General features: G+C 39.8%; 2 protein-coding genes across 2 annotated transcripts in view; one reads left to right on the top strand and one right to left on the bottom strand.

The window, feature by feature from the left end:
* Positions 1 to 160: 160 nt before the first annotated feature.
* On the top strand, positions 161 to 8,750 carry LOC118429245. Its single transcript, XM_035839712.1, has 4 exons — positions 161 to 376; positions 2,411 to 2,534; positions 6,928 to 7,218; positions 7,717 to 8,750. The coding sequence occupies exons 2-4, from the start codon at positions 2,424 to 2,426 to the stop codon at positions 7,858 to 7,860; spliced, it is 546 nt and encodes a 181-aa protein (XP_035695605.1). The 5' UTR covers positions 161 to 376; positions 2,411 to 2,423; the 3' UTR covers positions 7,861 to 8,750.
* Positions 8,751 to 11,452: 2,702 nt separating this feature from the next.
* The window catches only part of LOC118429520 (arrestin domain-containing protein A-like), a 21,748-nt gene continuing 6,851 nt past the window's right edge, over positions 11,453 to 26,349 (bottom strand). Inside the window, exons 6-12 of the mRNA XM_035840018.1 lie at positions 21,382 to 21,512; positions 20,224 to 20,320; positions 17,733 to 17,884; positions 17,055 to 17,127; positions 16,249 to 16,350; positions 13,894 to 13,981; positions 11,453 to 12,378 (exon numbers count right to left, since the gene is read on the bottom strand). Of these exons, the coding sequence (XP_035695911.1) occupies positions 12,323 to 12,378; positions 13,894 to 13,981; positions 16,249 to 16,350; positions 17,055 to 17,127; positions 17,733 to 17,884; positions 20,224 to 20,320; positions 21,382 to 21,512 (699 nt within the window). The 3' untranslated portion in view covers positions 11,453 to 12,322. The remainder of the gene's footprint in view (positions 12,379 to 13,893; positions 13,982 to 16,248; positions 16,351 to 17,054; positions 17,128 to 17,732; positions 17,885 to 20,223; positions 20,321 to 21,381; positions 21,513 to 26,349) is intronic.

The raw sequence follows: 26,349 nt of genomic DNA, 5'->3' as shown, positions 1-26,349 counted from the left end.
TTTTAGAGATGTTTGGGCGATTTCATCAATATGTTTTCATCTTAAGTTAGAATGATAGGTTTGTTTACGGTCCTGTAGCGACATCTAGCGATTTGCTGCAACACTGCAGCTCGCCACACCTGTACAGAGCCACATTGTCCCTGGGGACTGACAACGCAAACAAAAGTTGCTGAACCGGTACGTGCTAAAGGTCGGTTACCTGTCCAACCCACGTAACGGAAATCGTGTCAACCCGTCTCGTCACGGAAAATTCCTCACAGAATTTCAAGACAATTTCCTTCTACAAGTTCTAGGATGGACATGTGACCGTAATCTTTCACTTACAAGGGCGTACCTCTCAACTGCCTGCAACAAGATTTTACATATTAAGCTTCAGGTGAGTTTACATTCTCAAGTGTTGTTGTTGTTTCTTACCCCAAAACATGGAACCATTTTCGAAACTTAAGGCCTCTTTCTGTTTCCTTGTAAATCTGTTGCACCTTATACATGTATCCTTTATAGTATCGTACGTCCATTTCTGGGAACCCCTTTCTACATCGATCGCGTGCTAAAATACCTGTAATGTAATCTAATACTGTAGTCTACTATACCTAATGCCATTGTCTGTTGTCAATACCGTCGCCATTTTGTTCATTTCAAAATCTCGCATGCCTTGTCTTTCTGAAAATCGCAACGTGGAAAATCGAGTTTTGCAATTGTTCAAGACGCCTTATTTCTCCATTTTTACTATATTTCTAGTAACTTACATATTGGAGTTATGTATGAAATCTGCGGTATGTAAAAATACCTTTCCCTTCCTTTTGTGACCTCCAAATCCATTACTAGCGTGACCGTACTAAGCAATACGGCACAAGCAATCGAAATGCAATCTATTTCGCCATGTTTGGACATGGAATCATCAATTTGTTCTAACCGTTAATGCGTGGATTCGTATGCGGGCGAGCACTTATAATTACACTTTCTACTCGCAGCACACGAATACTTTGACAGCAAAATCTATGGTGATGCGCCTTTGTTTTGGTTACATGTAGTCGTCAATGTGGGGAACCTTTATTACAAATATTACTATTATTAAATGAAGGACCTTTATTGTACATTTATACTCAAACAAGCTAAGTACAGGTCATTGCGATAAGGCACAATTTGATATAAAAAAGGGTCATCTTTATACATCTACAGAGACTACTATATGCTAGTATGTACAGGTTCAACTTCTTCTAGCTTCTAAAGACAGTTGTAAGCATATGGGCAGGTATAGTCAATAATACAGGATCTATCTAGTAACATGAGGAATATGAATTTTTCCTTGCTATTTATTACCTTACTGGTATACACAAAACTGTATACATTCTTCTTCACAACTGAAATACTAGTAAACGTAGTCAATGAATAGAAACAGGTAATTCTATCACATTAGAAATGGTATATAGTAATGCAAAATGACGAATTATACTTTCACTCGTAATCAGTGTGCTCCGATACCAAACATTGATATTATTTTCAATATCACACCACAGAACATGTACAAGCCGCGCGTGGGCACGAAATACGACCCGCTAGATATGAACCACCTGTTAATTCCCATATATCACTTATGTATGCATGTAAATCATTCGTTTAAGGCGCAGTAAACATGTTACCCGTGTTTACCTTGTTTCTTATTTACGACTTGCCTTGTTTGACTCACTTGACGTCATCAAAGAAATGTTTATATTGAAACCAGCACAACCGTTACGTAAGCAACGTAAGCGATACCGAATCATCGTATATGTGTAGGATATTTGATGTAAGATTAGCCTAATTAAATCGCGCTTGTAGCGGGTAACCTTACACTAGGAATGGACCAGTTACAGGTCCGAACAGTGGAGTTTGCTTTCCACAGAATTAAAGACCACAGCATGTAAATTTTATGGATGACATCAGCGCGCTCATTAATTTTCGCCTGCTTTCAGAAAAAAAAATCCCGGGGATAATAGACCAAAATAGGCAAACATGTTGTGTTATATAGCCTATAATAATCATACTTGCAGAAGTGACACTAGGGAGGTAGCAATGACTATAGTTGCAGAAGTGAAACTTGTTGGATTGTTGTTAAAGTGCCACCAATATGGATGCCATGAATGTAGTTGCAGTGTAACACACTAGTATCACTTTTACTACACTAGTTCTTTAATACAAGAATGAATGCCTTGTTAGTTGTGATGCCACGTTTTGTCAATTCAAAAACCTGTTACGACGTTTATGGTGTCTATTTTGAAAATTTAGCCATCTTGTTTATTTCACCCATGTTTTTTTTTCACTAACTCATTATTCAAAGTTTGCATTCTTCATAGGATGTCATCCATGAAATTTACTTGCTATGGCGTTATGATATATATAACGTCTAAAAAGTGAATCTGTATCCTTTCAGTCAAGGAGGCAAGATGGACAAGGAAACGTTGGTACACAACATCGAGCTACCCGTGCACGAGAACGGCGAAACTGAGGTGGTGGCGGAGGCAGTAGTTTTGGAACGGAATGACGTCACGGGACAGGTGCGTCTATGCTATTACGTTCGCACGTTAAAAACATATCTACGATATCGATGATAGTGACAGAAACTTCCACATCATGCGACCATAATGGCGGAGGTGGTGTGATATGACCACTTACCGTTAAGGGTAGTTGAATACTAAGTAATGGTTGAACTCAATACCTCAGTCATCACGTATAGGGTTGGGTATCGGTACAGCGTACCGGTACAAAACCATTTTTTCTTATTGGACCGGTCCAGAAAAACCGGACCTGAAAAAATTAGGTGGACCGGATGTTGGACCTATTAGAAAATTAACAGATTATTTTATCAGGCATTCACACGTTTTGGCGCTTGCAGGTGGAAGAAAATAACAAGAGTGAAGTAGTGTAGAGTTTATAGTAATTTCTACCAAGTTTTACAGCCAACCGTACAGGTGCAGTTAGCGTTGTAGGACTTTAAAACGCCAGGGTAAGTCTAATACTCCACCAAACAGATTTCTTTGTAGTGAAATGGACCATTGGTATAAGTCATACTGCATCAGGTCCAGGTTCAGGTCCGGACCTGGACCTGATCCTCTGGACCTGAACCGGACCTGGACCTAAATTTTCTGTACCGGTAGGCAGCCCTACTCACGTAGCTATATATAGAGAGAGATAGCCTAGTAGTCAGTGTATAAAGATAATCCGATCTCTACAACAGCATAAGATTAGGAAATTACTTTCGGACGTTTCGAGTGCATGATATCTAACTATATTTTACGGCAATAAAGTAGTCTGGCTCTTTTCCCCGTGTGTGTGTATTAATAACCTAGATATTATAATTCTCGTTTCTGACAAATGTCCGGCCCGGTCTGGAAATGTATGTAGTAGCCTGAGTATCATCCTCCGTAGTAACCGCTGGTTCACGAATTTCGCTTGCTAACTCCGTGGTTAGCAAGCGAAAGTCGTGAGCCAGCGGTTACTACGGAGGATGATACTCAGGCTAGTACTATATCCTGCCTGACCTCCGGGCGTGCTCCGAAGAGAGTGTAAGGTATGGGCAAAAAAGTCCGGAGCAAAACGCCCGGATGGTCGTAAACGGCGGGATAACGAAACATACAAAAAATCAGGGTGGGGGGGTGGGCGTTCTGGAACAGCAACTTTCCTTGACCCCCCCCCCCCCCCCTTCCTTGATGACACCAACCACACGCATCTAGCCACGCTCATCTGCTTGCTTCCCCTAAGCTACGGTGGGGTCGTCCGCTCCGAATGACAAAATGCAAGATTTCTCAGTGTAATAAGTACCCCTGTGTCAGGTGAGTATGTCCAGGTGTAATTGAGGTCACGTGGCGCGCCCCCAACCTGTTTACGCTTCTTAAGGAATGCGCAAACAGGCTGGGAACGCTAACTTGACTCAATTAGAATAGTACTATATCCTGCCTGACCTCCGGGCGTGCTCCGAAGAGAGTGTAAGGTATGGGCAAAAAAGTCCTCCGCAATCTCCCTTCCGTGTACGTAATGCGGTATGCTAAAGCACACACCAGTATAGATAACCTCTAATACCCCATACCTCCATCCTTTCCCATTCTTCTATCCTTCCCCAAACCTCAATTCTTTCCCAAACCTCAAACTTATCCCAAACCTCTATCCTTTGCAAAACCTCTATCCTATCCCAAACCTATATCCAAACCCTTCCTCCAACCCAAACCTCTACTCGAACCTAGAAAAAACACCCTTTAGCTAAGTCAAGTACTAATTTCGTCCCAAGGCTGACCCTGAGATGACAATTCTCAAACAAAAACAACTCACTTTTACTCTTACTGTAACGAAAAAGGAAAATTGCAAACTAAGAAATGACCGTCTCTCTCAATAGCCGACATTCCAAACAATAAATACACGGCAAGCAGACTAGAAACATGCAATTTTAAAAATAAAGATTAACCCAGGGTCAGCCCTAGGACGAGCACCAGCCCCCGGTTGGTGGGCCTACCGAAGTAGAAGGGTAATAATAGGAAACCCCGGTGCCCGCCGTCGAACATCCCCCGAAAAAGGAACTAATAAACATTACTTACTAGGTCTAAAAACTTCTGAACAATGCTAACCATGGAAAAACATACAGAAATAAGCCGCCTCGTAAACTAGCAACAATCGGTAAATAAACCTATTCACAGTAGATGCGTTCCACACAACCGATAAAACGTCTGCATCCGCAAAACATGGATATCGTACCCCAAAAGAGATCAAACAATTAAAAACAACCGTGGGTATACTGCTTACTACAACCTTCTCTTTTGCCAATCAAGTGGATATCTTCCACACAAAAGAAGATAAAACACTAAATCCTCCACACACACGAATAAAATTGACAAATGGATTTCCCTCTACATAACCAATCATATACGTGCCATAGGAAACCCACCACAAAAACGATAAAATATACTATCCTCCACATAAACCAGTTCAATTAGTACAGGCTTTCCCTAAGACCTCACCTGCCAAATTGGAATAAAGCGCACAACTATAAACCACACAAAAATGCCATTGTTTAAACTAATCATTCGCCACGTGGTCGTCAGAGGAATCAAATTATGCGCCACCTGCGCCATGTTGGATTACAGCGTACAGCTGCAAACCACACCAAAATGTAACTGCTAAAATTAATGACCCACCACATGGTCGTCGGAGGATAAAAAACATAATACCCTCCAAAAACTAGAGATCACAGCTAGTGGTTGCCCACCACATAAGGCGAGAGAACATTATTACTATCAGACTTCTTCCACGGAAACGATAGACAATTTATTAGTGGAAAGCCTCCACAAAACAATAAAACATTTACTTGTGGTTACCCACCACATAAGGCGAGAGAACATTACTAGCAGACTTCTTCCGCGGAAACGATAGACAATTTATTAGTGGAAAGCCTCCACAAAACAATAAATCATTTACTTGTGGTTACCCACCACATAAAGCGATAGAACATTATTAGCGGACTCCTTCCGCGGAAACGATAGACAATTTATTAGTGGAAAGCCTCCACAAAACAATAAATCATTTACTTGTGGTTACCCACCACATAAGGCGAGAGAAATTTTACTAGCGGACTCCTTCCGCGGAAACGAAAGACAATTTATTAGTGGAAAGCCTCCACAAAACAATAAATCATTTACTTGTGGTTACCCACCACATAAGGCGAGAGAACATTACTAGCGGACTAGTCCTTCCGCGGAAACGAAAGACAATTTATTAGTGGAAAGCCTCCACAAAACAATAAATCATTTACTTGTGGTTACCCACCACATAAGGCGAGAGTACATTATAGCGGACTCCTTCCGGGGAAACGATAAACAAATTATTAAAGGATAGCCTCCACAAAACAATAAATCATTTATTAGTGGCTACCCACCACATAAAACGAGAGAACATACTAGCAGAATCCTTCCGCGGAAATAAAAAACAAGTTCTAGTGGATAGCTTCCACAAAACAAAAAACAATTTACTAGTGGTTACCCTCCACAATAAAACGTTAAACAATACTAGCGGAATCCAAAATCGAAAAAGCAGCACTGTGGACATGCTCCACAAAAAAATAATACTAATAGGAACAACAAATTTAAAGGAACCTAATCAAGTCTCACCTGTGAACCCCAAGAAGAATGCTCTAAGTCGGCCAAAACGTTCAAGTAACTCCGCCGCCAGGCTGCCACGTTAAACTGCCCGTCCTGGGCTCTAAACTCGGGCTCTCCGACCCGACCAACCGTAGTCTGCAAACCCCAGGACGATAAGTAAGAGCAAAGAGCTATTAAATCTCCTTGGTAAGAGTAAACCATCCCCCAAACCTGACTACAACACTGGGCTCTCAAAATCAGCATCTGTCGCGCTGGGAAGACCTGGTCTAAAAACAAAGTCGAGAGCACGTGAAGAAGACGAGAAACGTGGTAGCGAAGCTTCCCCTACGCTGCGGTGAGGCTCGTCCGCTCCGAATGACAAAATGCAAGATTTCTCAGTGTAATAAGTACCCCTGTGTCAGGTGAGTATGTCCAGGTGTAATTGAGGTCACGTGGCGCGCCCCCAACCTGTTTACGCTTCTTAAGGAATGCGCAAACAGGCTGGGAACGCTAACTTGACTCAATTAGAATAGAAATGTAGCCCCGGCATGACACAAATCTCACCATCCGGTGCAACCGTCGGATGTACAACAAAATGCACCATCATAGTATCAACATACGTTACCTTGGTTGCTTTTCAACATGAGATATCGACATGTATTAGTAATCTATTATTCATACTAATTAGAGTTATTAGACTATGAGGAGGCCTAATAAGCTTTGGCAATTAAAGGTTGAGCTTGTGCATCACAGGCTACAATACACGTACGCGTACCTTACCATTTCTTACATATTCTAGTTAAATTGTTTTGTTTTTCTCCATCAGACTAACCCAGTTTACGAAGACGGAACAATCCAGAAGGAAATAGAAAATGACCATGTCAAACAAAATGGAACACAGAGCGGTGCAGGACCGGACTCTACGCCAGATGGCGTTATTCTAAGTGTCCAGAATCTCCAAGTAGAAGGTTCTACCTCAGTCCAAATCGACAAGAAAGACGACAAGAAAGGAGAAGAGGTCCGAGAGGGCATTAGAAAGACTCTGTGGTACTTGTGTAGCGGGTTTGGCTGCTGTATTCCTGTGTGGATAGCGAAGGGTGTCAAGGAATCTCGTATGGTATGTTATGATTTTGTACTTAGGGTTATTTAGCAAACAAAGCTGAGCAAACGTATACATGTGAGAGCAACGTTTCAACAAGCACGAAATCGGCATATCGGTTGTACCTAGTGACACAGTGTTTTTCGCAATGTTTGTTGCTCTTAGCAAGGAGTGTATAACCCCCTTGCTCTTAGAGAGAAAACAACATTTCAACAAACATTAAAACGGATTGTAATGTCTCACACTGTTTTAGAAAACAACGTTTCAACAAACATAAACACGTCATTGATTTAAATTGGATATAATGATTTCAAGACAGCACTTTTTAAAATAGTTCTGTGGCTCTTCAAATTATTTTCAAAACAAATCATAAAACCGTCCAATGAACTATGCAGAAGAGGGGAACTTTCTAGCCCGTATAGCCGTTTTGCGAAAATCGAGGGCTACTAACTTGCTAACTTTGTACTTTAACTTAGATATTAGGAGAAATATAACACTAGGCAAATTTTCTTTCAGGCAAAAGCGGCCAAGAAGGAAGGGAACATAACCACCTATCAGATGTTGAAGAACAAAGTGCAGTACAGGTGGATGATAGCTGTCATCCCATTGGTCATCTTTATACCAATCATCATCATCGTTCTGGTGACGCGTCTTACCTGAGGACCATTCCATTCTTGAAATTTCGCAGGGGTGGACGAGCAGTTTTACCTTTCCTCTTTCATCATAACTATTATTGTTTGTATGACTTGTTGAGCTGGTTGCAACATAGATAGTGTTTGCTAGTCGATATGATATTTTTGTGCCTATTTTCCTTAGGGTATTCTTGAGTTTAAAGCTACCTCTTCATATGTATAGTTATATATTCTGCCAATGCATGCCAATTAATGCCAAGAGAGCTAGTTATTAACTAGTATATATATATATTAGTCTATGTTTATCTAATCTTTCAGCAACATGTTAATGACAAACTGTATCATTTTTTTTCTGATTCTAGGAATAGTACATTTCTATCAAAGCCCACATCATAAATATAAATACTGATGATTCAAGTTAATGTTAAGTTTAAGAAACAAGTAAATGGCAGTAGTTAGTGTTCTTATATATTTTCACAGACAAACTAACATAATGTAGATATGTTTTATCTTTTAGTCTATTTTGTATATTATGTGATACAAGTGCTGTTGTTTTTCTGACTTTGAATTAGTTTGTACTGCCATGAGGACAACTACATGTAACAGGATTGTCTGAATGAGGTTTTGTGACCTGGGAATGTTCCACGTTAATATTAAGGGGTGGTGCAACTGAATATTGTTTTAACACAAAGACGAATAATATGCTTATAAAGCTTAAGTATCTTATGTAAAATACGCGAATGTACTTTTAGTGAAAGAGGGGCAAAACAGGCAGGTACTGTGATTGTGTATATATTAGTGACATGGATCTTAAACTCCCCACCTTTTGTGATATGCAGTATTATACAGAGTAACAAACATAGCATTCCTATGCAAGAAAAACTTAATATCTTAAAAAAATAAAGTTTATAAACCCTATCTAAAAGACTGTTTAACTTTCAGTACTGATCTGTCTTATGTGTATATGCTTTAATTGCTTTGCATAGATAGTAAACTACGTATAACGATAGTTCACCTTTATCCGTGGGGTAACCTATATCCGTTGTTGTTCAAAACAGAGTATTTAGGGACATAAAGTAAAAAGGTGGTAGTTTCAAACTGCAATATCCTGAAAATATTGCAATTTGAAACTAATGTCCCTCGACGTGACATTCCCAAATACCCCGTTTTCAAAAACAACAGATATAAGTTACACAACGGATAAAGGCAGCGTTACCTCATTGAGGCTTTTACATCATAAGCAACAGTACACAAAAACACACAAAACCAACATGGTTGCTCAGTTTTATCCAGTTATAATATTTCGGCAGCTCTCAAACAGAAAATTTCTACTCTTCTTCGTAGAAATTTAACATTCCATTTTTCATGTCTTGATACAGGGTGCATTTTGAATGCTAATTGTTACAACAGTTGAATACAACTTAGTTAAATATGTGACATAAAATATTTTGTCATATCTTAAATTCCAAGACATCTTTGTCAGTCACTCTGTAAAAGAATAAGAAACTTAACACAATATATTCAATACATAAGAAAAATGTTTTTTTTTTTTGTTCTAGCCATTCTGTAAGCACTTTTTAGCTAAGATTCTTCTTCTTAACTATATATGACAATTCATTTAAACAAAGACTTAAGAAATTGCATTCAGTGTTTCTATCAGTCTGGGAGTGTTAGTTCCTGTTACCAGACAGGCAGGTTAACGCCAGTTCACCTTTATTCATGGGGTATCCTATATCCGTTGCTTTTAAAAATGGTACATTTGTGTTTAGTAAATCAAGTTAATGGACGGTAGTTTCAAACTGTAATATTCTGAAAATGTTGCAATTTGAAAACACCGTCCGTTTGACTTGATTTCTCTAAATACTCTAATTTCTAAATGCAATGGATAAAGGTTACCCAACGGATAAAGTTTAACAACCACTAGACATTAAAGATTATAACTGTTACATAAAAGTTTTCGAATGTAATTAATATGCCTACCATGAGTGGCAAAATCTATGCTAAAGCTGCCCTATTTGAACATAACATCTATAGAACACCCTGTAAAATTGAACATGTATACCTTGAACATTTGTTGTTTTGGGGTATATTATATAGGTTGGTGGCTCATATATTGGAGTATTTAAAAATAATAATTCATAAAGAAATGCTCCAAACTTGGCAAGCTTTTTGCATGGGGCTTAAACTTTTTCTATTGGCAAATCAGTTTTTATTTTTTTGTTATGGGCCATCTCTGCAATATATTGGTGGCCAGGGATATATCAAACACATTCTACATATGGGTCAAAACAAAAAGAAAACAAAATGCCCAAAACTTCATACATGGCAAGTATGCAACATTAAACATAAACTATTGTATCTGTTTATCTCAATACATGTATATGTATATGGTAATAGCGGCATTTCTGTGTTATTACCGAAAACAGGTTAGTGCATAGTGTGTTTTCTTTTGCTGGGTTTACACATACGTTTTCCGAGTTGACTTGCTGCACACCAGACTACAACTGGTGGAGTCAACTCATGACTGACTGTAAACAAAAACTACAGGGTATTCCAGGGCTCTAGCCAGCTCGACATTTTTTTCCGTCAGCCAATTCCCATTGTTGCGAAAACACTATTCCAGGAGTTAGAGAGACTGAACCGAGACCTTGAAAAACGGGTTTTAATGACATTATCGTATGCCAAAGGGCACCGACACACATTGTCAACAATCATAACAATAGCAAAACAAACAGTGTGTGGCTTCTACGGCCATGGACGGTGTCCCCAAGCAGCCTGTAGCTTCCACCAAGAAGCTTTTATCAGATTTTTGTCCATCAAAGTTGACGGATTGGTTTTAAAATTTTTCCGTCACACGCAGCAAATTTCCGTCCATTGACGGAAAAACGGACACTGGCTAGAGCCCTGGAGTATTCTGACTAATAATGTACCCTTCTACCAGTGCGGTCCTCATACCACCAGGGAAACTGGGAGTTCCAAGTCACTTTGCAGTTCCGTGCGTAAATAGAATAAAGTGTACTCTGGAGAGGACTTAGTGTCAGGGCTCTAGCCAGCGTCCGTTTTTCCGTCAATTGACGAAAATTTGCTGCGTGTGACGGAAAAACTTTAAAACCAATCCATCAACTTTGACGGACAAAAATCTGATAAAAGCTCCTTGTTGGAAGCTACAGTCAGCTTGGGGACAGCGGCAACGGCCGTAAAAGCCACACTCTGTTTGTTTTGCTATTGTTATGATTGTTGACAATGTGTATCGGCACCCCTTCGCATACGATAATCTCATTAAAACCCGTTTTTCAAGGTCTCAGTTCAGTCTCTCTAACTCCTGGAATAGTGTTTTTGCGACAATGGGAATTGGCTGAGGGAAAAAAATTTCGAGCTGGCTAGAGCCCTGCTTAGTGTACTCCGAGTAGACTCGAAAATGCATTAAAAAAAAAAAGAAGCTTGAAAATGCGCGAAAATGCGTAATGTAAACCCAGCGCAAAAATACCTAACGTAAAGTCTAACTCAGCTGTCATATCTACACAGCAGTCCATATCTTGACAATGTGTGAGCTACAAATCATTTCAGAGCATCCGAATACATCTTGTATTCTCTCAAAACACAATCTCAAAGCAGATTCATGTATTTTTCGGACATTTTTGTGCCTATTATTCTAGTGGTGCATTTTTTTGTTAGCATCACCATTTGTAGCTTAATAAAAAAATAAAAAACAAAAATAAAAGATAAAAAAAAACCCCAGCCACACAGAGCCATTGGAATAATAATCTAGGATGAAGGGCCCTACAATGTACAAAATGTATATGAACACTCCACATTATATATGGCACATTTCTGAATCTGCATAATGTACATTCAGTTGAAACAATGATATAATACATTTCCACATACTTAAAGCATTGGAACATGCAAGCTAACTTAAAGAGAGCTCTTGTGTCTACCAAGACATCCTCTATCATTTACAAATTTCAATGTACAAATAAACTGCATTTCAATTCAATATATAACATAATGTTATTGACGTAACATTACCGAAGTACACTATGGTGAGAGATACGGCTTTGACAGTATCGACTATCAAAAGATATAATTGTGAACATATAATTTTCCACTCTTTTCAATGATACGCTATCATATGAGCTTATCATGCTAATATGACAAAATGTCATATCTACCCCAATTTGCTGTTCAACACTGTTTTACGAAAAACAAGGCTTTTTTTTACACTGGGATTCATCCTTACCTTGAATTTTGATTCATTTCTATGTTAATGACAAAATATTAATGTATATGACAAAATATCATATCTAGTACCAAATCTGCTGTACAGTACTGTTTTACAAAAAAAAGTTTTTCTTCCAAGTTTTTCTTCCATGTTTGGATTCATCCTTACCTTCAATTTTGAAAAAAATGTCAGTGATGACAAAATAGACGGCATTGCCTACAAAAATAGCTTATGAAATCTTTTGCTGTCAGTTGTACATAGTGTTTCCCTACTTATTTTCCACCAGTACTTGAAATGTAGGGAGTCCTGCAAACTCTTCTTGTGCTGAAAATGGAGAAATGACATATTAAATATCATAGCTAACAAAATACAATGCTGCTTTCAAATGATGAAATTCAAAATATCAACGTGCACAAAAATGAATGATTATTCATACAGTTATGTTTCCAGACTTTCATTAACAGTACAATTGTTAATGCTATAGTTCATCTTTATGTATAGGGAAGCCTATATTCACTATTTAAAAGAAGGGTATTTTGAATGATCAAGTCAATGGACAGTGATATAATGTTAAAAATATTTGCAATAAGGCCACACCGATTTAATTTCTTGGTTCACGGATTCGCTCGCTCCTATTTTTTGGGAAAAAAATAAAAATGAAAATTACCGCTCAGCAAATTTTCACCATTAATGAAACCATTCACCAACTTTCTGGTGTAGCAAATTGGCCTTTATATTATAAGCTCCTTAAAGTGTGGGTACATGTGCTGTTACTGTACAAAAATAGTGTTTTTGTACTTTTTTCAAGCTGAAAACTTTTTTTCTTTATGTTTTGGATTAGCCGTTACCTTTACCCCAACCATTTTACAATTTTTATTTTTATTTTTATTTCGCCCTCTCGCTCCATATTTTTTATGAAAAAATCCGTGAACCAAGAAATTAAATTGGTGTGGCCTAAATTTGGAAAATATTGCTCTTTGATACTACTGCCCGTTGATTTCATATCCCTAAATACCCTGTTTTTAAAACAGATACAGGTTTAATATTCCCCATGGATGAAAGTGAACTAGCATTTCCTCTAACACAAGTTCACCTTTATCTGCGAGGTAACCTTTATCCGTTGTAGTTAGAAACAGGCTATTTAAGGATATCACGTCGTTGGACGGTGGTTCCCAATTGCAATATTTTCACAACTTGACAGTTTGAAACCACCCTTCAGCTACCTGTTATCCCCAAATACCCTATTTTTTAAAACAACGGATAAATGTTACTCCACGGAAAAAGGTGAACTAGGGTTAACACCATTTTCCATTCTTCTGCCCAAGTTATTGTTATTGTTATTGTTATTGGGTGGACCGACTACTCACTCTTTGCAGCCAGGGGCTGAATTGCGAGGAGCCTACAATAGGCGGGGCTAAATCGCAAGGGTCTGGAGCGAGCTGCCATTCGGCGCCACTCAGGTGACCTCAATACGACTGTCGCAAGTGTCTGGAGCGAGCTGCCATTCGGCGCCACTCAGGTGACCTCAATACGACTGTCGCAAGTGTCTGGAGCGAGCTGCCATTCGGCGCCACTCAGGTGACCTCAATACGACTGTCGCAAGTGTCTGGAGCGAGCTGCCATTCGGCGCCACTCAGGTGACCTCAATACGACAACAATTACCCCAGGTGCGGCCAAGGAACTGTAGGTTTTGAACCGCTCACACCGCACCATCGCACATGTGGCGCGTTCTTTTACGTGCCCGGGATATGGCTCTCCCCAGACACGGGACCTCCATTTAACGTCCTATCCGAGGGACGAGGTATAAAGCTCCAGAAAGTTAAACTTTAAGGGACTTACCCAGGACATTTGAAGACACTGCAAATTTTCCCTCTACTGTCATTCTCTCACACTGGGAGACCCAGTGAGGGGGTTTCCAGTCATCCCACTGCAACAGAGAAGAAACAAACAAGATTTGTAAATAACAGGCGACACTATAATTCCGGACAGACATGCAAAATCCAGATACCCTCTCACTTTTCCAGCTTAGTTTGTTCAGGACAATTGACATTCCTTATCATGACATAGAAGATGACAACAGTTACGTAGATAACAGTCATAGCTCCCTTGAGACTGGTTCATTTCTGCAGATTAATTCTGCGCAGAAATTTGCAGAAATGTGCAGAATTCTGCGCAGAAATCTGCAGAAATGTGAAATGCGCAGAAATGTGACTGTTTTACGCGCGCGGCGCCCGTAGCAAACCATCAGTCCTGGAATGCCACTGTCAGTGGCTGGACAGGCACTGACAGAGGCATTTCAGACGCAAATCAGCAGAAGACCTCCACCGACAGGCCTGCAATACGTCTGGCAAGTACAAATCGGGCTCTGCACTGATCTGGGACTGTCTTGACAGGCCTGAAATACGACTGTTGATGACAGTCCCACCACTGTCAGCCATGGCAAATCACAATCTTGCATTAATTAGGCATCTAGCGAATCAGATACCAGCTCTTTTAATTGGCTGCAGGCCCAGGGAAGTTTGAACTGAGACAGTTGGTTTTTGAGCTCAGCTAGAGAAGGACAGCAGGGATATTTACTCTGTATCCAGGCCTCCATCTCTCAGACTTTGCAGCTTGGAAAGGAGATTGATTGCCATAACTATTGTTTGGAAGTACTGTGGATGTGGGGGGAAGTGTACATCATGTTTCTGAGGTAAGATATTAGTGACAAATGGCCACCTTTTGAATTTTGACAATTGTTGGGAGGGGGGCATGGCAGACTGTGCTATAGACTGGGTGCCTTAAACAAATAGGTACAGAATTAACAATCATGTACATTTGTGTACCGTCAGTTGTTGTCTTGTCCTTTAAGAGACTTATTTGGTTATGGTTTCAGAACTTCATATTATAAGCATTTTAAACTTGTCAAATCAATGACAGAGGAGGTATTGACGATGCCCCATTCTTGTCTATAATGGTCTTTCTGCTTCAGTTACTTTTTGAAGCATTTTGCAGTTGCATAAATTTCTGTACTCTATGTAGATAGAACCTAGTTAGCCAAAATCTTTCTATAGTTCAGTTTTTGTATAATTTTTACCTCCAAAATCTAGTACATGAGCAGAAGTGTTTTGTTATGTAAGAGCAGATCTACGACTGTCAGCGACTGTTTTACGTCTGTCAGCCTCTGGGAATCCACGACTGTCAGTCATGATTCAACGACTGTTTTACGACTGTTCTACGACTGTCAGCCACTGGGAATCTATGACTGTCAGTCATGATTTAACGACTGTTTCTACGACTGAAAATTTGCATATTTTGTGAATAATTAGTGGCTGATACAGTGCACTGACAGGCCCTGATCAGAGGCAAAACAGTGCTGTCTGACAGTCACTGACAGTGCCATTCCAGGCCTGATAGTATCATCATGGTATTAGCGTTAAATTCACTCCCCAAAAATGCGAATACTTGGATAAAATGCATATTTTGGCTTTTGTGTCACCATGTGACAGCCCAATTTGGCTTGCAATTTCGCATGGGGCTAGCTTTGCACCATATGGTAGGATTTTGTTTTTCTTTATTTAGGCATAGCCAATTTCTATTATATTTTGGGTACAAAAAAGCAAAAAAGTATTAAATAGACATTAACTTATTGAAGGACACAACAGCCTTGGATAAAATCCAACATATTAACAGTTAAACTTCATGATGTGTCTGTTTATTTTGTTTTTCCCTTGAGCAAAAGGACTTAACCAGACTGAAGCTTACATCTACTGGACCCCAGGTATATAACTCAAATCTGGACCAAGATATTATGTTCAATATGGGTGTTACAGACTGGTTCATATTTTTACATGGGTTTCCATTGAATGATTTGAATGCACTTCACGTGCACCAAATGCGCTGCCGTCAAAAAAATTCAATACCAGATTTGACACTCGGATTGATGTAACCGTTGCTTGAGGACACCAAATTTTGTCAACTTTTGATGCATTTTGCAAGGAAATCGCATGATTGTATCGTTTTGGGTGTATTCTGCATCATCGTTGATCCCAGCCCCCCCATGGGTCGGATCGCTCGTCGACTGATCTGCGGTTGGGCTGGTACATTGGATGATACGGAATACACTGTGATGTATAAGGCTGAGTATTCTTTATATACATGTATAAGGCTTTGATGTTATAAAGTATGTAGAGGTATACAATAACTATACTGTACCTCTGAGTTGCTGGGTGGATGTAGATAAGGTATCTTCAGCAGACCAGTCGGTAGAGACAGCGATGACTTCAGACCAACATCCACCAGTATTCTATAGACACACTGTTCACACACAATTAAGATTTACATTAAATTCAAATCATCAACACTTTAACAAGTAGGAAAATCAATCTTGTGATCCCCAGATAACTTCAAAACAGCTGTATGTAGTTCAGCTACCTTGTTGTACTACCTTGTGCGGCCTAGGTACCATCCGGAAGCTCCGGCGTAATTTTGCACTATATACTGTTGCTTCTCACTCTGACATTTATCATACACTATATACAGTTGCCTAATTGCTGTTCCGTCTGGGATCCTGGACCATGTTAACATCTGGACGCGGGCGGTGATTGGTCCCTACATATGAGCGAATCAAGGAATGGGTTGAAGCGCTTGTTTGAACAGTGGTTGCAACACTCCAAACGCCCTCTGTCTGCTTGCGGGAGGGCCTGTTGTCATTGAGCGAACACTCTAGAACCTATTTGCTCATTAACTGACGTTAGCAACAAATGGGTCAAATTTTCAGGTCTCCAGATGGGTAGCAAAAGCGAACATAGGAGCAAACTACTACCTGTCAGTTAATGGTACCCAGGCTATGACCCTGGTCATCATCACTGTTCTACCAACTTTGACCTATTTTTCCTGAAACTCTAGTAGGTCTCTAGTACAGTCAAAGTACACACAAACAAACAAACAAACAAACAAACAAACACCAACCAAAACAGGAACACACACAGTCACGGAAAACTCTGTATACTAGAACTCACCTTGATATGCTTGCCCAGGGTGACCACAGGGGGAAGGTTCTTTAGTTCCACAGGAAGGGCCAATTCTATTTTTCTAAGAAATAGAAGAAAGGAAAAATTTCAAGTAACTAAGAGGACTTTGGATGTTAGCGAATCTTTCTTTTGCAGTAAATCATTGAGGTTGAAATGAAATCTAAAAATGTTAAATACCGGCAGGTGACATATAATACAAGCGATCACTGTTGTTGTTTATATCGGGGTTATTCGGCGGCTGGTGCCTACCAGGACGTCAGTAGATTGGACTAAAAATTGAGATTCAAATTAGCAAATCAATTTGATGGTAAACATGTAAATTAATCTTTTACCAAACACCTGCTTTTGCTTACCACTGTGTCACCATGACATCATCGCGATCGCTCATATTGGTGCATTAGTAAGATACTAGGAATGAACATTTACATGTTTTCATTGAGTAACTACAAGTATTTATGTCAGGAACTTCAGGCTGTGGTGAAGTGCCAGCTAGTAATACATGATGGTACTGCAGCCTGGAATGATAATACAAATTTTGCCTTACTAATTATCATGGCAGAAATGAGTCACACAGTCATTAGGTTTACCCAAGATGGCAGTGCCCATCAAATGGGGATGAAAAGTTTTCATTTATCATGTGCCTGTACAAAAACAAAATCTACTGACTTGTTACTCGTTCCTTCCCGTGTTTCGCCCCACACCTTCTCCACCAGTGGCCCGGGCTGACCCGCTGAACTGGACATTCGATTCCTGACCTTCGAGGCTTCAGCCGCTGTACACACCCACTGACCCTTCATCAGATGCACTACTCTCTTCATCTGCAAGGGGGGGTTGTAGAACAATCTTCTTCAGAAGAGGTTGTAAACAGGATAATAAAATCTTGTTTCAAGCATTAATTGTATCATCTAGCTATTTAACAACATGATGAAATTACTCACAAAGCTTGCAAATATGTAAGCAACAGAAATTGTAAATTTTCAACATTTATGAATCTAAATGTCTCTATAATTGTACAAGTTATAATTTATGACAGTCTACACTAAAAAATGTCATTAACATCCAGTAGCATTTTGACATGTAAGGAATCTAACATGCATAGTTTAAGTCTTTCCTGTACCAAATGGTGCATAGTGCTGTGCCCATCTCCATTTCTGTAGCCCTGGGCCACACAGCTTTGTGCAATCGCTACATTGTACATACATCAATGACCGGAATCGCTACAGCAGGGGGCTAGTCCACTGGTAGTGCTACGGTAGTGGTCTGAGTGTTCGACAGTCATACCATACTCTTTCCTTGAGTGTCAAGCAGAGAAAGCAGCATGTACTAATTTTGAAGTCTTTGGTATGACACGGCCGGGAATCAAACTCACGACCTACCGATGCGATGAAAAATCTACCCATTTGGGCCATTGCACTGGCCATCTAAAATGCATAGTGCCATTTATGATTCTGAAAAAAAATTTATTCCAGATCTACATGTGTAAGGTGACCAGAGCAATTTTTCTTTAATAAAAATGTGCTGGAATTTGCACATACAAAAGTGTAGTATTAAAGAAATGCCTTCCTAAATCGTGAAAAGTTCATCGAAATACATAAACAATATATATATTACAGATAAAATTTCAGCACTGTATGATAAACTAATATAAATCAAATATGAATACTACACATAATGCCTTTCCCCATAGCATAGCAGCATGTAAGCCATATGTCATCTGAGAATCATCCAGAATTTCTGGAATTTACTTCCAACTGATAACTGGTACACAGTTGACCTGTTAGAATACCATTATGGCACTCTAAAGAGCCTGTAGAATATATCTATCACCTGTTATAGTTTCATCATATAAATATCAGTCTCCAGACAACCCTAGAGAGAGCGCAAACATTTGCTAGGGGGGCATAGTTTCCCTACATGTCAATCCCCAAGTTTCTCCGTATGTCTATGGCCATCTGTCTTTCTTTGCGGAAAGATTCACATCAAGGCTTGAAATTGTTGTCAAGTGGGCAACCTCAACCAAATGCTAGGTTGGCCGTGAATACTGTGAATACATTAATTTTTTAAGTTCGCTGGGATTTAATTTCTCGATAGCTGGAAAGAGGACTTTTCGCGGTGGTTTTAAGTAGCACCATACACTTTAGTCTCTTACTGCCATGGAAAAATGTTCGCTGTGGTTTTAAGTTCGCAGTGAAGTGGCCACCAAAAAAAACCCGCGAACATTAAACCGCCGCAAAAGTTTCTGCATTTACAGTACTTCAGATTGTCACAGTTTCAGGGCCTTAATCTTGAGCCCTGCAAAAGTGAATGAAGGTTTTCAATGTTTAACGTTAGGCCACAGCAAGTGAATATTATGGATGACATTAACTAGCAATTTTCATCTGATTTTGAAAAAAAAATTACTAGAATATGTGTACTTTTTACAGACCATTTTTACTACTCTACTTTTCTTGCTTCAATTCTTGTCACAATGTTTATGGTGTCTATTTTCAAAATTTAGCCATCTTGTTTTTTACCCATCTTTTTTTCTTTCCCTATCTCATTATTTTAATGTCATCTGCAGAGGGTGCCATCCATGAAGTGCCACATTGTCCTTGTCTGTCCACAAGCAAAGAAAATATATTGTTTTTTGGGGGGGCAAATTGGTAACCTCAGGTAGCACACCACGCTATGTAGTTTTGTGTGTGAAGTGCAAGTGTTGTGTGAGTGGCCTACTGTATGCACCAAGGACCAAAATCACTGTTGCAATTATAAATCATAGCAGAATGCAATGCATGAAAATTCACAAAAATTTTGGCACGGTCATAGCTCTTTGGGAGATTCTTCTTCCAGCAGCTTTTAATAGTGCCACATACATTATACACAGTACAAGCAGACAGAAGGTAACGGTAGCATTTTTCTTTTCCCTCCCCGACCAAAATCAGGTGCCCAGAATTTGTACACCTGAGTGAAGTGAGGAAGGTCGTGTAAAGTGCCTTTCCCAAGGGCACAACGTCGGGGGCACAGCAGGTATCGTACTTGGGACCTCTAGATTCCGAGCTGAACGCTCTACCCGAGTTAGGCCACACGTGATGCCACAACATGTGTTATGTGTGCCAGGACAAACAAAATATGGTTATGTGGTGCAACTTGACAACTGGGTATAGAAACTTGTACTCACATTGACTCTGATATTCCTGATTTTTACAGATGTGCTATTACTGATGTCTACACTGACGGTTCCTGTGTCCCCAACTGTGTACTCTGTCTTGTCCAAACTGTGGGGGGAGGGAGAAATATGAATCATGATTAAAGAAGCAGAACACAGTTTCTTACCTATAAGAGTTGACATGGTTAGGACTAGGGCTGGGTATCGGTACAGCGTACCAGTACAAAACCGTTTTTTTCTTATTGGACCAGTCCAGAAAAACCGGACCTGAAAAAATTAGGTGGACCGGATGTTGGACCGATTAGAAACTTAACAGATTATTTTATCAGACATTCACACGTTTTTGCGCTTGCAGGTGGAAGAAAATAACAAGAGTGGAGTAGAGTTTATAATAATTTCTACCAATTTTTGCAGCCAATCGTGCAGGTGCAGTTAGCATTGTAGGATTTTTAAACGCCAGTGTAAGTCTAATACTCCACCAAACAGATTTCTTTATAGTGAAATAGACCATTGGTATGAGTCATACTGCATCAGGTCCAGGTTCAGGTCTGGACCTGGACCTGATCCTTTGGACCTGAACCGGACCTGGACCTGAATTTTTTGTACCGGTACCCACCCCTAGTTAGGACCTCAAAGAGAGAATCTCCATGGCTTTGTCAAGTGCTGTGATGCACTACTTTATACACAAACTTATTACTGACCATGGGAGTGGTGGAAAAAATACTGTGTTCTGCTACCTTAAGATGTCCTTCCATCGTTTCGTTATCTTTCTCAACAACAAGGATAAATCTAAAAATAACAGACAAAACAATGGCCATGAAATAAGCTGGGAGGCATTTTGAAATTCTTAAAATGGCAGCATTGAGAAAATTTGGTGTCTTGGATCAAAAATTGTAACAACAGCAATAATTTTATCATTGTAGTATTATTCCAAAATCCAAATCTGGGGTCCGAATTGTTGAAAATGGTAAACGCAGCACACTCAAAGTGCATTCAAATTATTCTATGGAAGCCTGCACTGTGATAACACAATGGCATAATCAATCCTACAGTTAGATAGATATGTGTGCATAATCTTCTTCCCTGTCAAAATCTTGATAACAGTTGACGCAGAGAGATAATAAAATGTCTGGAAACATACCAGGAGTTTCTGAGAGCATGCTATCTTACCTCGCCACTATTGAGATATCTCCCTGTCGATAGCAGCCACATTTCAGCACCTCACTCTGATCCTCGTATCTCACTGCGTCCTTTAACAGGGAGGGTTCAACGACCTCACGGATGATCAGGGGCTGAGACACCTGTTAGGGAAGACAGTGAGTTAACTATAAGTCAGGGTTAAAATGTTTTCGACACAATTACATTACAATTTCATAAACAGTCTACAGAACTGGCTTTTCACTGGTTTGAAATTTGATTCCAGCCATCTTTCTTTTCTTTTGTTTAAGTTTTAAGATGTTAGGAGTTCTTAGGACTCTTCCAGCTTGCTAAATTCATACTTTATGTGGATGTCAATCATAATTAGTACATGTTTAATACATATATAGCCATAGGAAATATTACAAGAATCTTGATCTTACTATAATTTTATCTTGCAATTGGCTTAGGGGTGTCTGACATAATTCTAGTGTTGGTCAGTTGGGCAAACCACGGGGATTTGTTCAGGCTAGTGTACATCAATCATCGAATCACACCTACAGAATAGTCACACTTAGCTTATGACAAACCAGAGTTACCAACTTAGAATTGATGTGTTCGAAAAGTAATGCTTTCACATAAGTATCATACAGTAGAATTTGTTTTCACCAAGCACAGTGGCTTCGTTGGATAGTTTTAAAGTCAGGATTTTCAGATAGATGACATCGTTCAAAAGCATACATGTACATGTCCTATTGGCACTTTCACTTGCCCTGGGCAATTAGGTCAATGGACTTGTCTAACCCTGTAAGTGACTAAGTGCTGTAAAATTGGCCTAAATGCATGGCATCGCCCATAATGATTTTTAAAAGAGTCTGGTTGACAGACAGGCACTTACTGTGAATACCTTTAAATTTGTGGTGATTCAATTTTGCGTTAAAGAGAAAATGGAGTGTTCCTTCAGTTGGTGGTATATGGCATACTGTGTACTTTTAGAAATATACATGTTTGGTAGTTTTAAGCGGTCACTTTGAAAACAGGGAACATAAAAACACTGCAAAAGATTTAAAGAACTACACTTAGTATTATGTCCCTCTCTGTACAAGAATTACTAAATAAGATATTTTACCCAAAGTTTTACTTTGCATTTTGTGTGTGCCAACATGATAGTACTATCTCTAAACCTGTCATCACAACTTTATCTACCAATTCTAGAATGATAATTTAAAATTGATGATAACAACATCCCTTGAATCCTTGAATAACTTCCCCCTGCCAAGCATTAACTGGCAGACAGTCAAGAAAACTGTTCTGCTGTAAGTTTGAGCCCATGACCCCCTGAGTATGCCACCAACTATACTATTAGGCCTAAATAAAAAAATTGTGTTTTCGGTTATGAATTTTACAAATCCTAGCCCATATTTTTGGGTCAAGAGCTAGCAAGAGAGGAACATAAAATTTTCCATCAGTTGAAGAATAAAAACATTGTAGAATTGTTTTCCAAAATGCTCTCGACTCTCTTGAAAAAAAAATTGTAAAATGTTAAAAGTGTCCAGATGCATTTCATATCTATATATTTGTATCTGTTGGATCACCTATAGTCAATCAGCCAAAAACTTTTCAAAAATGCTCCAGTTCTAAAGTAAGGGAGCCTTAACCTACATATCCTTGCATCACAAGCTATCTGCCACCAAAATGTCAAGACCACAGCATGTCCTGGACAAAAGATACAAAACCAAAATCTCTACTGCAGTACCAAGGCCATACACCAGGTGGTCCAAAGTGGATTTTGACAATTGTCTTCCCAACACCTACCTACATACCAAATGTCATTACAATCCATCCAGAGGTTCAAATATCCAGAAACACAAACATATAACACAGACTCACAGTATACACAGACAGACAACAGACACACCAAAAACTAAACCTCCATTTTTCATTGGGGTAAAGATTAGAGAGAATCCATACCTCCATAGAACGAATGGTTTTTAAAATAAAGTCTGTTATAATGACCTTTAATTTTTCAGGGTTGTAACTAGAAACACAACAATAATTTCACTAGGCCTAAGGCATGACATCACCCATCCTCGGCTCTGTGGGGTGTGCACTGACATGACCTGAGACTTCCTGGTCGCCCAGTCAGCACAATCTCAGGTTAGAGGGACTAACACTAACAGATGTTCTGTCAAGGGGAGGGGCAGCCGCAATCCATTATGTTTGTCAGTACGTAAATTTAGCACTTTTTTCCTGATTTTTGCTACCCTGGGAGCCAAACAGGACCGGGTAGCTAGCGAGTTTTGTTCGGGGACCCAAGGCAGTCAGCCTGCAGATCTCACATTTAAGCCCAAAGGAGTTATCATCGCTACCCTTTCCTAAGGGACCGTACGATATTTATCAGGGGGGAGGGCTGGTGCATTGGAAGTCCGATCAATGCCCTACCCCCATCTCAAAAAAATTTAACATGGCCCTCCCCCCCAATCTCTAAAAAATTAACATGGCCCTTCCCCCACCTCAAAAAAATTTGACATGGCCCCCCCCCCCCTAACGAACCAGCCCTCCCCCCCCATAAATATGGTACAGTTCCTAAACAGAGCTGTTGCTAATAGGAGCTTGGCGGGTCTGACTGTCTTGAACCACCGAATAAACTAGCTGTCCTCATCCCAGCTGGCTCCCAGGGTAGATTGTTGCCACAAAGTTGAATTTTTCACTGTAAAATGGTGTTACATGTAGATAGAAGGCCTAAATGTATGTTTTAGGTGTGAAAAATTTTGCCCATTTTTTGACACTTAAGTCAGTTCCCAATGTGCAAGCAAAATACACAATTTGTACATCTCTTCTCTCAAATTCTAACATCATCAGGCAACAATATCATTTTTCAATTTCTTGCAACATGATGTTAAAACATTAGTCTAAGTTAAGTAAACTACAATAATCATCAAAAACTTTCTGGTATGAAAATCTAAAGAATATTTCTTTACATTTGAAAAAGATCAACACTTAGAGAACCACTGTGATTTCTGAGCTGTAACTCTATCTGTTTTAGTGCAGTTGCCAGAATTCCAAGTACATAATGAAGACGTGCTGAAGCCTTGACATTGAGTCTATGGCCACGGTCCAACTAAAATCTTGTTGGATAATGAAAGACAGGGGTAAATCTGAACACAACATGCATCACCTGTTGTCTCCCAGGGCTCGAAATACCCCAAATTGGGTGCACCTAGTCTCCAAGCAGACCCTACGGTGCCTTAGAAATAGTATCAAAGCTGGCAAAGGAGTATAGCCGGCCAAAGGGAGATAGCCGGCTAAGGGAGTCAAACGGGCACCGGAGGTCTGCCTGCACTGAAACAGGGTGGAGCGTTTCTATTCAACAATGGTGTCGCTGCCCCACCCTGTTGTCAAGTGCTAATTACTTTACGAGCGACTTACACTGGACGAAGTCAGTGATAGCGCGCACTTCCCAGCGGTAGGTTCGCGCCAAATGGCGCCGGATTGAAAAATTTGACAGCATCGCAACGTAATAGAACAAGCGCCACAATACATAAAATATTTAGTTTAAAATCGATTTGAAGTCTGAAAATAATGCCAAACAAACTACAAATTTTGATATACATATATAATAACACCAAACTAACGTTATGAGTTTTAAAAACATGCCGCCTGATCGTAATCCTCTCTGTTATGTTTGGATGCGGTAGAAAGAACCACAACAAGCCAAGCGCGCTGCCATTTCTGTTTCCTGAAAGTTTATTTCTATTTCGTTCTGCGATTTTGTAATTTCGTCCGGCGAACTGCGTCAAGGACCAGATGTTTGCTCCCGGCTAGCAACTATGGCTTGCATTGGTAGCATAGGGACTTCCCCTGACCGGTAGCGATGCCGACAAAGACATCCTTGCCTTCCAGAGTGGCCAAAATGGAATCGAGCTGTGCTTTCTTTGGCTCGAATCCCCATACATCGCGGAAAACACGTCGTACTCTGGCCTCCATTGTTGCCGGCATTTTAAATCTGCCGGTAACGGTCATCGTAGGTGACCCGTGACGTGACTTCCCGTGAGACGGTGCAGGGGCGCACGAGCCATCCCAGGCCGGGAGGGCAATTAACACCTACTCGGCAAGCATAGTTTAATAGGCAACAAATAGATGCTAATAGCGTCAGATCAGCCCGACTGAGGGCAGACCCTGGTGCCGGTATACCAAGTCCCTGGCTTTGATACTATTTCTAAGGCACCGTAGGGTCTGCTTGGAGACTAGGTGCACCCAAAATTGGAGCTGTGCACCCAATTATTTTCTGTGGGTGCACAGGGTGCACCCAAATATTTTCTTAGGTTTATGTATGTAAAGATATCAAAGTATATCAGTATATACATCATATTCTTGACATCTAAGTGTTAGAAAGATAACAAAAATGTCTGTCATGGTACTTGTTTAAGAATTTGATAGGCTGTAACTATGTTTTGTTATTAGGTTTTTCTGACATTCTACTTAAATTTAAGTGGTGCACCCAAAAAAATTTTGGTGCACCCAATTTTTTAAGCTGGGTGCACCAGTGCACCTAATCACAAAAATGAATTTCGAGCCCTGTCTCCTAAACCTATCAGATTGACAAACCGAGACCCGGCCGGGCAGCTTTTGGACTCGAAATGTGAAAAACAGCATGACATAAAATACAAATAACATACACAAAATATGTCGAAAGAAGATTCATGGGTATGATTTGTGTATTTTTCTAGGAATACATTTTATTTTCTCTTTTCTTAAAACATCCCGGCCGAGCCCCGGTTTTCAAAAACATTTTGAGCAGTTTGGCCTGGAGTTTTTAAAACTTTACCTCATAGGCATTAGTATCTTCATACAATTAAAAAGATAATGACCAAAATCCCCACTCTAAAAATCTAAGTAATATCACTGTGAGATGCCCCTGCAGTTCCAATGAAGGCCGTAAGAGGGCCCATACTTACATGTATGTCACCTGTTTCAAGAAAAAGAGCAAGAAACAATTAG

The sequence above is a fragment of the Branchiostoma floridae genome, chromosome 13, assembly GCF_000003815.2.
Source record: "Branchiostoma floridae strain S238N-H82 chromosome 13, Bfl_VNyyK, whole genome shotgun sequence".
Lineage (NCBI taxonomy): Eukaryota > Metazoa > Chordata > Leptocardii > Amphioxiformes > Branchiostomatidae > Branchiostoma > Branchiostoma floridae.
The sequence above is the reverse complement of the archived record's forward strand: the minus strand, read 5'-3'. Positions and strand labels throughout refer to the sequence as shown.